Source organism: Trematomus bernacchii, unplaced genomic scaffold (genome assembly GCF_902827165.1).
Source record: "Trematomus bernacchii unplaced genomic scaffold, fTreBer1.1, whole genome shotgun sequence".
In the NCBI taxonomy this organism is placed as follows: Eukaryota; Metazoa; Chordata; class Actinopteri; order Perciformes; family Nototheniidae; genus Trematomus; species Trematomus bernacchii.
The window spans coordinates 6,223,143-6,236,831 of record NW_022988050.1 but is presented as its reverse complement, the minus strand read 5'-3'; the positions used below and the strand labels follow the sequence as shown (position 1 = coordinate 6,236,831).

At 37.5% G+C, this 13,689-nt stretch overlaps 1 protein-coding gene across 1 annotated transcript; it reads left to right on the top strand.

Moving 5' to 3' along the window:
- The first annotated feature begins 1,059 nt into the window (after positions 1-1,059).
- Positions 1,060-12,884, top strand: lgi1b (leucine-rich, glioma inactivated 1b). The gene is made up of 10 exons (XM_034118994.1): positions 1,060-1,588; positions 1,730-1,801; positions 3,392-3,463; positions 4,096-4,167; positions 6,610-6,681; positions 7,884-8,053; positions 8,695-8,859; positions 9,410-9,630; positions 9,743-9,989; positions 10,508-12,884. Exons 1-10 carry the CDS (start codon positions 1,395-1,397, stop codon positions 10,855-10,857), a joined length of 1,635 nt encoding a protein of 544 aa, XP_033974885.1. The 5' UTR covers positions 1,060-1,394; the 3' UTR covers positions 10,858-12,884.
- Positions 12,885-13,689: the final 805 nt, after the last annotated feature.

Below are 13,689 nucleotides of genomic sequence, written 5' to 3'. Positions count from 1 at the left end.
TCAGGTCCTTCTATGTTATTCCAGCAAGAAGAGGCATCATATCCCATATTGATTTCTTTCATCTGGTTTATATTGACAGTCTATAAATCATCCATCCACCCATTGTTCTTGTATAACTGGAGGGCAAGCCATCATCACATAACATGATGGGTCAATGAATAATCAAGGCCATATTGAACAAAAATAAACCCCAAGACGAATAGGCTACAACGCCTGATATTGACTTTCGTTTTGGAACAAAGGCATCTCGGTGGTTTGTTCATTTCCGCTGAGGGACAAGAAAGGATGCATGTGGGCGTTTGAATTGTAGATGGGAAAATAAAGAGGGTATTATGCTATTAGAATTTTTCTGTGGGCTATAATTGAGTCTTTGGGTTATTACGGGTGACTGGGGTGAAAGTTCACCCCGGTCTGGGAATAGAAGTCCAGTGTTACATGACTTCTCCACAACCCATTGAACGCAACAAAGGATTCAATATGGGTTTGAAGAGAAAGCGATTATGGGAAACCAATGCCATAATGAATATGAATGACTCAACCTTTTTTTTTTTAAGTAGAAATATGTACTCATTGCTGTGGTTTGGATCATGTGTTTTCCATTAAATAAAGCATTATAATAAAATCCTTATGTGTTTTGTCATACTTTACCATCCATTTACTATGCCAGCATCACCCAATTAGCCAAATATTCCAGCTTTATTTTGAACCATACGGTATAAACTCATCATCTTTTCACAGCTCATATCATTATTATGCCAAACAGAGAAGAAAAGATTCAGCATGTGAATGAGTGAGGCAGGTGCATTTGCACAGAGCCTCATGAATAGCCGCTTCCCATTAAACGTGCACGGCTCTGAGGCGCGCATAAATAATAGCTGGCACTGCTGATAAAAAAAAGCGCACCTAGGGCCCCCCCTCCCTTTCTCTCTCCCAGCCTCTTCCATCTCTTCCTTTCTTCCTTTCTCTCGCGGGAATTTAAGCTTTTATTTGTGTTTTCCTTTCATGGCTGCATTGGTGAGACAACTTATTTGTAAGCAGCAGAATTAATAAGAAGTGCAACCTTTAGCAGCGTGTTTTTAAGATGATTTGAGATCATTATCTTTCATGACAAACAAATCTGAGACTGTTCTCATGTCCCGTCTGTCCTGCATTGGTAATCCTGCGCCTTGCAGAACGAATCCGCTGGACTGGTGCCTTCCTATTGAGACGCAAGAAGCATAGACACAAGCCTGCATCCGAGCGCAACAACACCAGATCTTAACATTTCAACCAACACAGAAACATACATTTAAAAAAACAAACTTAGAAAGCACTTTTAAATCCGGGGGTTACGGGGTTTTTTTTGCCGAGAAGTCGCATGAGCTGGAGGGATAGTATCGACCGGGACAGCAGGAATGGGATACCCGGGCAGAGCACAGGGGGGATGGATGCTCCTGGTTTGGGTCGCCGCTGTCAGCCTGCTTTTTGCTGAAGGACGGAGAGTGAGGCCGCCCAGATGCCCGGTTGGATGTACCTGCACCAAAGACAATGCCCTGTGTGAAAATGTCCGATCGGTGCCTCACACGTTCCCATCCGACGTGGTTTCACTGTAAGTGGCCCTGCACTTTAATACTTTCTTTATTGTATTGTTCTTTTGGTGAATTGTCTGGAAATAATCTGTTTTCAGTGGAGGATACACAAGTCTCATCTTTTTAATACTTTTGGATAAATCCCCTTTCCATTCATTTAGATCTTTTGTCAAGTCTGGATTTAATGAAATCGTTGGAGCAAGCTTTGTTCACACTCCTGCTCTGCAACTACTGTGAGTATCCGTCTGTCTTTTTATGTGTCTGTCTGCCTGTCTGTCTGTTAATCCTTTTTCAGTTTTTTACAGAATCAAACAATAGGAGGACTAGCCTAGAGGCTGATAAGAATATTTAAAGGGGAATTCTCTGTAATGGTGTCAGGATTATGCAATAGACCACATGGCTACAGCCAAACACAGCAGGGGCTGGGAAGAGAGGAGCTATGTGTGTGTTTAAATAATGAACATCTTTTTTTTCGCCTCCCAAAATAGCACTTGAAAAAAAATGAAAGACAGTAAAATCATAACAGCACACATAATTATGGAGTTTATCTCGCAATTTCTCTGACAAATGACATAAATTATTATAGATATTTAGAGTCTGTTGGGTCATTTGTTGTTCCAAACCCACAAATGAATTGCAAGGTCAGGCTTAACTGTGCTCTGTAATCACACTGGTTTCAGTTTATTGCACATAACAGCGCACTGTGCATCACTTTTGCTCAGTAAAATATTGTTCTTGGCACCAGTTCTTCCATATGCTCAGATGACACTTAATCAGTCTGGGTTTGCATGGAGGCATGGTGAACAGAAGGAGGGTGAATTTAACTAGGCGGCAGTTCAAGTGGTGTTGTCCCCTCTGTCATTATTTACTGTCAAGGTGACCTGGAGTATCTTAACCTCCATTAGAGCACGTAATCAATCACTGGCAGTAAAGAATAAACAGGAAGAGTTTCACTACAAAATCAGATATCTGGTATTTTGACATCTTCAAATTATTATTCAACCAAACTCTTCCACTGGATTTAAAGTGCTTCAGTTTATCAAATAATAAGATGCAGTGTGGTGCACAATATATATTCTTTTTGGACACTTTATTAGTTCAAAGGGTGACTCGGAAAGACATGGAAAGAGAAATCCATGACCCTCTTTCATTAATTTCATGAAAAACATAGGAGTCATTTCTCTTTTATTCATTTAATTCAATCTTAACCGCATACTGTGGGCAGAAAAGCTGAAAGACTATGTTGTCTCTTACAGTTACTCTGACCTTTCCTCTGTTTTGAACGTTGAGTTACTGATATAAGTAGTAATAAATCACAACCTTTATCCTAACAAATGAGGCACATTGGTTTTTTTGTGTGCCCAGTCAAAGGGAACATTTTCCCATTGTGTTTGGGAATGTAATAAGATTTTTCTGGGAGGGGTTTAATATAAAATAAAACAGATGTAACAATACAGTTAACTGTGGAGCCCAGACTCTTCCTATTAAGCCAAAATAACGGAAGGAGGAAAGAGCGACCTTTTTTACATCCATGTTCGTTATGGGCAAAACAGATGTTAGCATCATAGAAACATTTTAAAAGATCAATTGGGGGTAAATTGCTAAAAGATCTGCTTCACAGTTAAAGTTTGTTGAATCCTAATAAATAAAGATACCCTTTAACAAACTGAATAACCAAATCTTAAAATGTATTCCCAGCTGATAATATATTTTCAAGTTCAACCCAGTCCACCCTTGATTTGTGAATCAGAAAAGTAGATAATGTGGAAACTATAATGAAAGCTATGATTGTACTATTCTAACATTTTGTTGTTTCTTCTTAGTTTGTTCACAGCGAATACACTTGATTTTATTGATGAGGATGCCTTCCTGGGTTTACCACATCTTGAATATCTGTAAGTATTTATATATAATTTATAAGATTGACATTCATTGGTGTGGTGAAGGATTGTAAAATACACACGCTGTTCTCCAGTTGCATACTTTATGTGTTGTGATAATAAAAGCTGACTGGAATACAAAAATAAAAATCAATCACAATGTTACAATCCAATTTGAAACCTTTTTCTGTAATACAGTACAAATGTTTTTATACATATTATTTTGGCGGCATGCTGTCAATTTAAAGCCTCCATACAGTTTTATTTTGCTTATGTTGCCTGATTGGGAGGTTCATTTCCAACGTTTATCCCTATTATTACCTAAAATGTGCTTACCTCATGTAAAGCGCAGCCTAATTGGAAGCACATGTTTGATTGTATAGTGCATTTCTAAAATATAATTCATTCTGTCATTTTCCCCTGAATCTGTATTATTGGTCTGTGCTATGTTTAATGTATAATTATAACAGGGCTCAGGTTTACACAATCCTTCAGTAACTGCTGTGATCACAATTGCAAAGAGATATGAGATGCATTACGTTAAAGGATTTAATTTTGAAGTATAATACATTGGATTTGTGTATGGGATAATTACATAGTGTTAATCCTAATCTGTCGAATGCTAATACAATTCTTCTCATTCACAGATTTATTGAAAATAACAGAATCGCATCGATATCCCCATATGCTTTCCGGGGACTGAAATCGCTGATTCATCTGTAAGTATTTTGCTTCTATGGTTCTTCCATGTTGGAAAACTGGAAAATGTTTCTTTTATAGTTCTTATATCCTGTTTTCCATTTTTCATAGTCTCTGTTTAAGTATTTTCTAAGGTAAGGGGATATGAGTATTCATGGTATCCTTACATAAACTGTGCATCAATGTCCTCTTCCTCTGTGTGTATCACTTTGTCACTGTCTGAAATGCAGAGGTAGGCAGAAGTGCTGCCAGTGGTGGTGTCCAAGGTTAGTGGATGAAGGTGGAAACTGGGTCAGATTACTGAAGGGCAGATCTGGATGTCACACATCCTTAGACAATGGTGGAGGAAGTATTTAACTAAAAGCTAAACTAGACCTTGGCTTCAACTAAAGTAAAAGTAGTAATAATACAGTGTACAATTCCTCTGTGCCAACTGAAATGTAATCAATATCATACTCAAGTAAAAGTTTAGAAGTATGAAAACTAACTCAAAGTACAGAATAGCCCATTTCATAATAAAATATATATTTGTACTTGACTTTAACTATTAATGCATTATTATGTTAAACGGAATTACTTTCAATCACTTTAAATACTGTAGGGTAAACCTATATACTGAAATGTACTGATTGATTTAAATGTTGTATTAATAATACAAATCTGCAACGTTGCTAAAACTGTCCAATACATGTTGTGGAGTAAAAATGACAATATTTCCCTTTTAAGATGTTTTGAGGTAAAAGTATAAAGACATGGAAATACTCAATAAATACATTCCATATATCTGTCTTTACACACATTTTGTTACTTTTAGCATCATATAGCTTCACTAATGAGTCACTTTATATTTGTTAGACTTCTATGGCATCTATTGTGAGTGTGATGAGTTATGCATAGCTTGTACTGTACCTGTGTTTGTAGTATTTAGATAGCACACCTTGTTAATCCAAATCTCACCACGGGGACGACAACATATCAGTTTATAACAGAGTATTTCAAACACTGATCTATATTCCTGAAATGCAAACCTTGCCAAAACTAAAGATAGTTGAGAAAGTGGGTGACCTCTAGGTCAAGACTAAATATAACTGCAGTGTAACCTCACACCAAGTGACCTATAATCTGTCCCTAAACAGACAGTTCGTTCCTAACACATTTGAGCTCATGCAGTGCAATGCAGCAAAATTGAATAACAGTTTATCAGCATTTATTCATGCATTCTTTAGGTGAATGAGGTGAACCATTTAAAACTGCGGATATGAGTTACAACATTAGTGGCTCTGTCAAAGGACAAAGACAAACAGAAGTAAACTGGGATGCATTTTAAGGGGGTTTAAGTGTCTGAGCAGTGACTTCTTCAAAGATGAATATAAAGAGTTTGTCACCTGATATGAAAATTATCAGCCCAATTAAGACAGGAATAAGTTATTTGACACATCCATCCACCCAACACCCCTTTGGGTTCCCTTTCTTTGGGTGCCCTTTAAATACATACATGACCTGACATCCTCCTCTTCCCGGCTTGATTGTGACTGCTAGAGGTTGTCGTCATCTTGTGTTCTTGTCAACTTTTTGAATAGATGATGACCGGTTTTTGAACCTACCAGTAGGTGTAGCAACAAGCCCCGTCTAACCAATATCTGTATGAGACTGATAGCCAGTGATTACGCCCACTTAATTGGCTGATGACATTTGGATGAATTTGTTAACTTTTAAGGTGCTGGTTTGTGTTTTCTATCTACAAATGCCAACTAAGATTTAGTATTTATATCTGTCCATACACAACTCAAAAAAGTGATATTCCGCCACACATGAACTGCTCATTTCCTGTTTCATGCATACATTCCTTTGTTTAAGAGGAGAGTCAACACACTTTTATGTTTAAATTGATGAATAAATGCATTATGAGAGGTCATTTTAAATACTTCACATACCATTAATACATTATTAAATAGTACAGGCTGGAATCTTGTCCACTTTACCCCATCCCCATCTGTTTGGAGAGTGCATTTTTGCACATTTCCAAAGCAAAATGGCTTCTCCCTCTGGAAAACTGACTCTCAGATAAATAATGCAGTGTTGAATCACACTGACATTTCATTTCATTCACATCTCTTTCTGGTTTAGAGTTCAGTTTTTCACTTACAAATGAAATGTCTTTATCAGGTCAGATGGTAGGTTTCTAACTAACTGTTAGAGATATCATCCTCTTGAGAAAGATGGATTTTTTGACAGCTGTTACATTATCAGACCATGTCCTTAAGTATTGTCAGGGCAATGTGACTCTGACTTGTGCCTACCTGACATTTGGATGCTTCTTATTTTGTTTGATTAGTTTAGCCTTTTTCTGCTAAAGGCAATCCAGCTAACAGGAGTAATAAAACGCCTATGACACAGACTCGTGCAATAACTCAGAGACAGTCTACCCCTAACTCAATCACCTTTTATTTTTTGTTGTTTAGGAGTCTGGCTTACAACAACCTTGAGACGCTGCCCAAAGATGTCTTCAAGGGCATGGAAGCTTTGACCAAATTGTGAGTTCAATCTGTCTTTCTCTAAGGAAGCTCAGCTAAGACACAGAAATGTAGCATTTAAAAAAATCAATTTTTTGATTGATATATTTCTTCTATTACAGACATTTTTGTGGATTATTGTGTAAATAAGTCAATATATGAAGTAACAGTTTGCTAATTTGTCATAGCTAATATATTATGCTAATCATTCTGCAACAATCAAATAGGGTAGTGGACCGATACAACTGTTATATTTTTTGTTACGGATAGAAAATATGTTGGCAAATGATGAGAAAAGTCTTATTTTTTCTCTCTTTTCTTGAATTGTGGGGTTGAATACAGTAAGGTTATGAGGTCATAGTTCTAAAAAGGAAAATAGAGGAATGTAAGCTGGGGGGGGGGGCAAGGGCACAGTGAGATGGAAGAGAAGTAAATAAGCAAGGACATAAAAGATTGTAGAGGAAGCTTTTCCCTGCTGTAATGGAAAACATATGAAGGAGAGAAAAAGAAAGCTTGGGATATGATGCCAGAATGTCAGAGTAATATGGTAAACAAGTGAATTACAGAGAAAATAATTGCATCCCTGCTTTTGGCCACAATCAGCTTGGTGTGTGTGTGTGTGTGTGTGTGTGTGTGTGGTGTGTGTGTGTGTGTGTGGTGTGTGTGTGTGTGTGTGGTGTGTGTGTGTGTGTGTGTGTGTGTGTGTGTGTGTGTGTGTGTGTGTGTGTGTGTGTGTGTGTGTGTGTGTGTGTGTGTGTGTGTGTGTGTGTGTGTGTGTGTGTGTGTGTGTGTGTGTGTGTGTGTGTGTGTGTGGTGTGTGTGTGTGTGTGTGTGTGTGTGTGTGTGTGTGTGTGTGTGTGTGTGTGTGTGTGTGTGTGTGTGTGTGTGTGTGTGTGTGTGTGTGTGTGTGTGTGTGTGTGTGTGTGTGTGTGTGTGTGTGTGTGTGTGTGTGTGTGTGTGTCAATGCACACATCCAAGGTCAACAGCAATTCAGACTGAGAGTGGGCGACGAGCAGAGACTACTCAGGAGATAGGACACTTGTTGTTGCGGTTTTCTGGCTTGAAGCCAAAGTGCTGCTGAGAAAGGGAGAGAGAGAAGAGTAAGCAGAACAGGGATCGGAAATAAAATGCTTGAAATACATGCTTCACAGTTAATATTAATGAGGTTATGTCTTAACAAATCTGTTAACCGATGTCCTAATGCAATCTGTCCATTTGCGTAGGGATCTACGTGGAAACAACCTGATTTGTGACTGCAAGCTCAAGTGGTTGGTGGAGTGGATTCACCAGACTAACGCCACCCTGGACCAGATCTACTGCAGTGGCCCACCCATTTACCAGGGGAAGAAGATCAATGACCTGCTGCCACACTCTTTCGACTGCATGACAGCAGGTATCACGATCCTGCATCTGTCATAGAAGCATTCAACTGACATGAGCTGTCTGTCACCAGTCAATGGAATATGTTTTAAAAACTGAACAACTTTGTACAAACATCAATTTTCTGAAGTTTACACAACCTGTGCAGTAAAATCCAAGCCTCCCTTATCCAGTCATATGATTAGAACTTGCCAAACACATGCATTTTCTCTAAAACCTAGCTATTTAAAACATTTAGCTATAAATAAACAGTCACACTTGTCAGTTTGAGTTCTGTTTATGTGCAAGTCTTAAGGTTTTAGGCTAAAATGCATGCATGTTTGTGTAGAAGCAGTCTAGTAGCATAACTGGATATATGATAATTGGATTAAACTGCACACATTGTGTTAAAGCTTGTTAATGTATGTTTTATTTCTGTTAATATATAGCCTATTTACTTCTATTCATCAATAGCCTTCTCTGTTTTTAAATGTTGTGTTCACTATGGATGCATGGTAGGTACATCATAACCAAATTATATTTTTTTGTGGTAAAGAATGTATTTACCTCAGCCTTTTAACTCTTGTTTCCGTCCTTTTCGCATCAATATGTCAGTGCTGAACTAATTATTTAAATATAAAGGACAGAATTCATTGTCATGTTTTCATTTTTCAGAGTTTGCCTCCTATCAGTCCCTGAAGTTTGAGTCCATTTCGGTGGGGGCCTTCACCTTTGGAGACGATCAGTATGTTGTGTTTGCCCAACCGTTTGCTGGGACATGCAGCTTCCTGGAATGGGATCATGTTGAGATGACCTTCAGGACTTACGACACCATCGAAAGTGAGTCCATAAAAAAGTAAAGAGCAGCAATGGCTGTAATGGGGTTGTCCTGTGAGATATTCTGGCTTTAAATGGCAAATAGTTATTTATGGAGGCCCTGAGACGGAAGCGAGAAAGTCCATTTTCTAAGCCTGATCCAAACTGTTTTTATCTCCTGTGTTTATGGCTATAGAACTGCATCAACAACATATATTTTTCCTAGATAATCTTTTTCAAGTTTTCTTAATTCCTTTTCATAGTTTAAATGAGTGGGAAATATTTTTGACAGATGAAAAACAATATGTTTGCCAGGATGAAAAAATGTCACCATTATTTTCATAACTAAACTTCATTCGGTTTTGCATGGGCAGAAGACACAAATTACTGTGGCCATTGAATGGGCTGATAAAATGCATTTGGACTATTTGGATCGAAATAGATCCCTAGAATTGTTTATTCTTCGGCCTCAGGGCTTCCGTACTTTTTGTTAATGGGGACATACTTATCTAGAATATTTGATTATCCTTCCAGGATTACCAATGTTTTATGTATCTTCACATATCTTGTTCAGGCACCTCCACTGTGGTTTGCAAGCCTATGGTGATTCATGACCACCTCTTTGTCATCGTGGCCCAGCTATTTGGGGGCTCGCACATTTACAAACGGGACCCATCCGCCAACAAGTTCATTAAGATCCAGGACATTGACATCCTGAAGATTCGCAAACCTAACGACATCGAGACGTTCATGATCGACGGAGAGTCTTTCTTTGTTATCGCGGACAGCTCTAAGGTTGGCTACATTTTGCTTTTCCAATTTTGAAATTACTGATCTTTGGCCACATACTCATACTAAACCCTAATCTATTTGTTACAATGACTTCCTCTGACATTTTTACCTCTAGGCTGGCTCCACAACAGTATACAAATGGAACGGCAATGGCTTCTACTCCCACCAGTCGCTCCACCCGTGGTTCCGGGACACAGATGTAGAGCATTTGGAGATCGGAAACAAACCCCACCTGATCTTGTCGAGCAGCTCCCAAAGGCCTGTCGTCTATCAGTGGAACAGGAGCCAGAAACTGTTTGAACGCAGGACTGACATACCGGATATGGAGGACGTTTTCTCCGTCAAACACTTCAAGGTCAAAGGTGAGAGTCGCAGGTTGAACGGCAGTGCATCTACACACACAGGCTAATTAGACGTGCTCACCCACATTAAAACATAAAGTATCGCAGTATTAGCTTATACAGTACTCACATGTTTATTATAGTTTTTATTGGATTCAGTTTTTTGTAAGAATAACAGAGTCTGGGTAGTGTCAAATGATTAATAGCAGATTAAATGAAAGGTTAACAATTCATCTGATGTGGTTAATTCAATAAAACATTCATGTTAGATGTAATTTATTGCACTTCAGTTCCTCATTGCTAATAGGCATTCATTAGGAAAGTAGTAAGAGGCAATGTCCCTTTCGACTGCCATAAAACCTGCTCATAAATCATAACTGTGTAATATTCTCTGTCCAGGGTCAGCTTGTCTATAAGTGACTCTTTGCTAGCAAGCTATGATCTTTTGCAATGACATACACTGTCATTGGGATTATTTCTATATTTTAGATCCTGAATTTGTAGCTGGATACTAAACAGCCCCTTGAATCTTTTCAAAGGTGAGCTGTTTATATGCTTGACAAGATTCATCGGAGACTCCAAGGTGATGCGCTGGGACGGTGCCATGTTCAAGGAGGTCCAGACATTTCCTTCCCGCGGCTCTATGGTGTTCCAGCCTGTCTCCATCGGCAACTGGCAGTATGCCATCTTGGGCAGCGATTATTCACTGACGCAGGTCTACCAATGGGACACCGAGAGGGGCCAGTTTGTCCCATCCCAGGAGCTCAATATCCAGGCGCCTCGAGCATTTTCTATGGTTTCCATTGACAACCGGGTGTTCCTGCTCGCATCAAGCTTCAAGGGGAAAACTCAGATCTACGAGCACCTCATGATCGATTTGAGTAATTAAACATTAAAGATCTCATTTGGGACAATTTATGTTACACTACAATTTAAATGATTTTCTTCCATGATTAGGTTCTTTCAGTCTCATTCAAATCCACCAGCAATTTCCCACCCAGTTTAAACATTAAGACGTTTTAAGCAAAAGCTTTCTACTTACAACTATTTAAAGAGGTTTGTAAAGAAACTGTTCAGGACCCCTAGGATGAGATGAATTGCTCGAAATTCTTAAAATTGTTATGATCATGGAGTTTCTTTTGATAGGTCTGACATTTAAAATATATTTTACGAAGTCCTTTATGCCTGTGTTTGGCAACCTGTTGGTTCTGTGTCATTTTGATAATCTTCTTCTTTTTTTTCATCTTGATTTCTCACTATTTGGAAAATTGCCTTACCATTTGAAAAAACGAAATTCCACTCAAAGCGCGAAGTGACTATCTTTCAGGAAACACAAGCTATGAAATGATCGCTTTTGTCTTTTATTCAACACTGCAGGTGTAACTTTTTGTAACGTTTTTTTAACACACAGTATACATTTTTCTCTCTATTGTTAGTAATAGGTATGATTCAGGAGTTTGGTAGTGCTACAGACTGAATAATAGGAAGTAGGGGAGTCATTTTGAGAGAGAGGGCTTCAGATTGAAGTTATGCCTAAAAACTACATACATAATAGAGATTTGTTCTTAATTTAAGTCTTCTTTCATTTAACAAAGCATTTCAGGAAAATGTACTTCAAAGTAAAATGTCATTACATAAGATTATTCACAATGGAAGGTAAGCTCCTGAAATATGTGGACAAAGTATGCAAGCAGTGGGTCATTTGAATCATGTGACAAATAATGGGATGCTATATACCTTGTAGAAGACGGACAATCTCACAAATATAAAAGAATCAAATAGGACCATATCCCAAGTTTTATGGTCATGTAACAGCAGCAGCAGAGTAGTAAGCAGTCAGCAAGTCAGGGACTGAGCTTAAAAATAATACAAGCTTACAACCAAACAAGAGTAAAATGTGGACGGATATACATTTCTTCAAGCGCAATTTAGCAGCTAGTCAACCTATATTCCACCAGTCTTTTTTAATCACTAGTGGTGGACGAAGTGCTCGTACGTTGGTACAAATACAAAAGTATTACAATAAAAATGTACTTAAATTACAAAAAATAAAATTATTCATTATAAAGATCTATTTCAGACTAATATATTTTTCACTTAACACTAAAGGAGCAGCTGATTTTATTTTTGTACTATATACTGCTGGATGGATTGTGAATTTAACCAAGGATTCAATATACTTTTATCTTCATTTGTAATATCATATGATAAAGTATTTGTTGATAGCACTTTTTCATATTCAACTAAATCTTCAAAGTAATTAAAGTTATCAAATAGTAACTGTCCACCACTGGTAATTACCTACAACTTAGAGAAGTGACCCTAATATATGCGATGAAGAATCCACTAAACACTGTGAGAAAAACACCTTCTGTCCTGTCTTCTGTATGACCATCAGTTAAGCAAGACTGCATGTATGACACCGACACTCATAGTGTTTATTCCTGATGAATAACTTGCTAGAAGCGTCCCACTGTGTCACCCGTACCCAACTCTTTCACTGCACTCTTGCCCCTTTTCTCCCTCATTGACAAAATCCATTGTTGTCTTTACTCCCCATCTAAAAAGCCAACCACTGTGCAGCACCTGGTACCTGTGCTTTTCACACGGTCCTCTTATTCTGACACAAAGGAAAAAGATAACAACTAACAACGTCACTGATTTGCCAAATATAATGTTTACGTTTTTACAGTACTGTGTAAAGTAATTTATATGATATAGCTTTTTTGTATGTAGAGGGACCACACTTAATCTTTTATTTTTCTTAGATATAGAATATAATGTACGAGGATCACCTCCTTCCTGCAAAACTGTGTAGTCTAATCTAGTTAGGATAGAGGATGTTAGCTATTCCTTCGTCATCTTGCTCATTGTATTTTATGTACCGTGGTAATAAAATACTAAAATGTTGAATCAGAGATGCAGTTTCATTTATTATGTTTTTGAACATTTAGTAAGTGAGGTTTTTATTTCTCACACAGTAGATATGGATTGGAGTCAGTTTGAACTCAAATCAGATACCCCAGTGTGGTAGAAAATAAAAAAAACAAAATAATTCCATTGTGTGTCCAAAATCCAGAAGTATTACTTTCAGCGGAAGTACATTTACTTAAGGATCGTACCTTAGTTCAAATTTGAGGTACGTGTATTTATCTTTGGATTTTATGTTACTTAATTATTCTACTCAGCAACCCAAACCCTTTTTACTCCGATACATTTAAAAGAAAAAATATGATTGTTTGGTATCACTGTGTGCTGTACTGGAATATTTAAAAATGATGGTGATGTCTTTTACTCAAGTAATATATCTGACTAGACTACTTCTTTCATCAATGCTCAAATTAATCCTGGAGCTATCCAGACATCTTTAATACTTCTTGTAATAATGAAAGGTGAGAAAAGTATTCTTTATTTAAGTAAAAGTAAAAACACTATGTTCTTAAAATCCTCCCTTACAAGTAAGAGTTATACATTGAAAATGTAACTATGAGTTTTAAAAACGTGGTGTAATAAGAGTAAAAAGTACATATTTTTCCTCCAAAAGGTTGTGGAGTAGAAATATTTGTAAGAATCTAAAATTAAGTAAACTACAATAATTCAAAAACTTAAGTAGGCCTATAGTATTTTAGTTAATGAAATGTGTTATTTTCCACTAATAGTATAAATGTAGCCTGATATTTATGTTTTTCATTAGGATTTTCTGTCAGCCCAAACGTGTGTA

Bases quoted from the DNA above. Each gene is read 5' to 3' on its own strand.
- lgi1b (XM_034118994.1), top strand. From the start codon at position 1,395: ATGGGATACCCGGGCAGAGCACAGGGGGGATGGATGCTCCTGGTTTGG. The intron at 8,054-8,694 runs GTATCACGATCC...TTCATTTTTCAG, and splicing joins TTTCGACTGCATGACAGCAG to AGTTTGCCTCCTATCAGTCC. The intron at 9,631-9,742 runs GTTGGCTACATT...TTTTACCTCTAG, and splicing joins TTATCGCGGACAGCTCTAAG to GCTGGCTCCACAACAGTATA.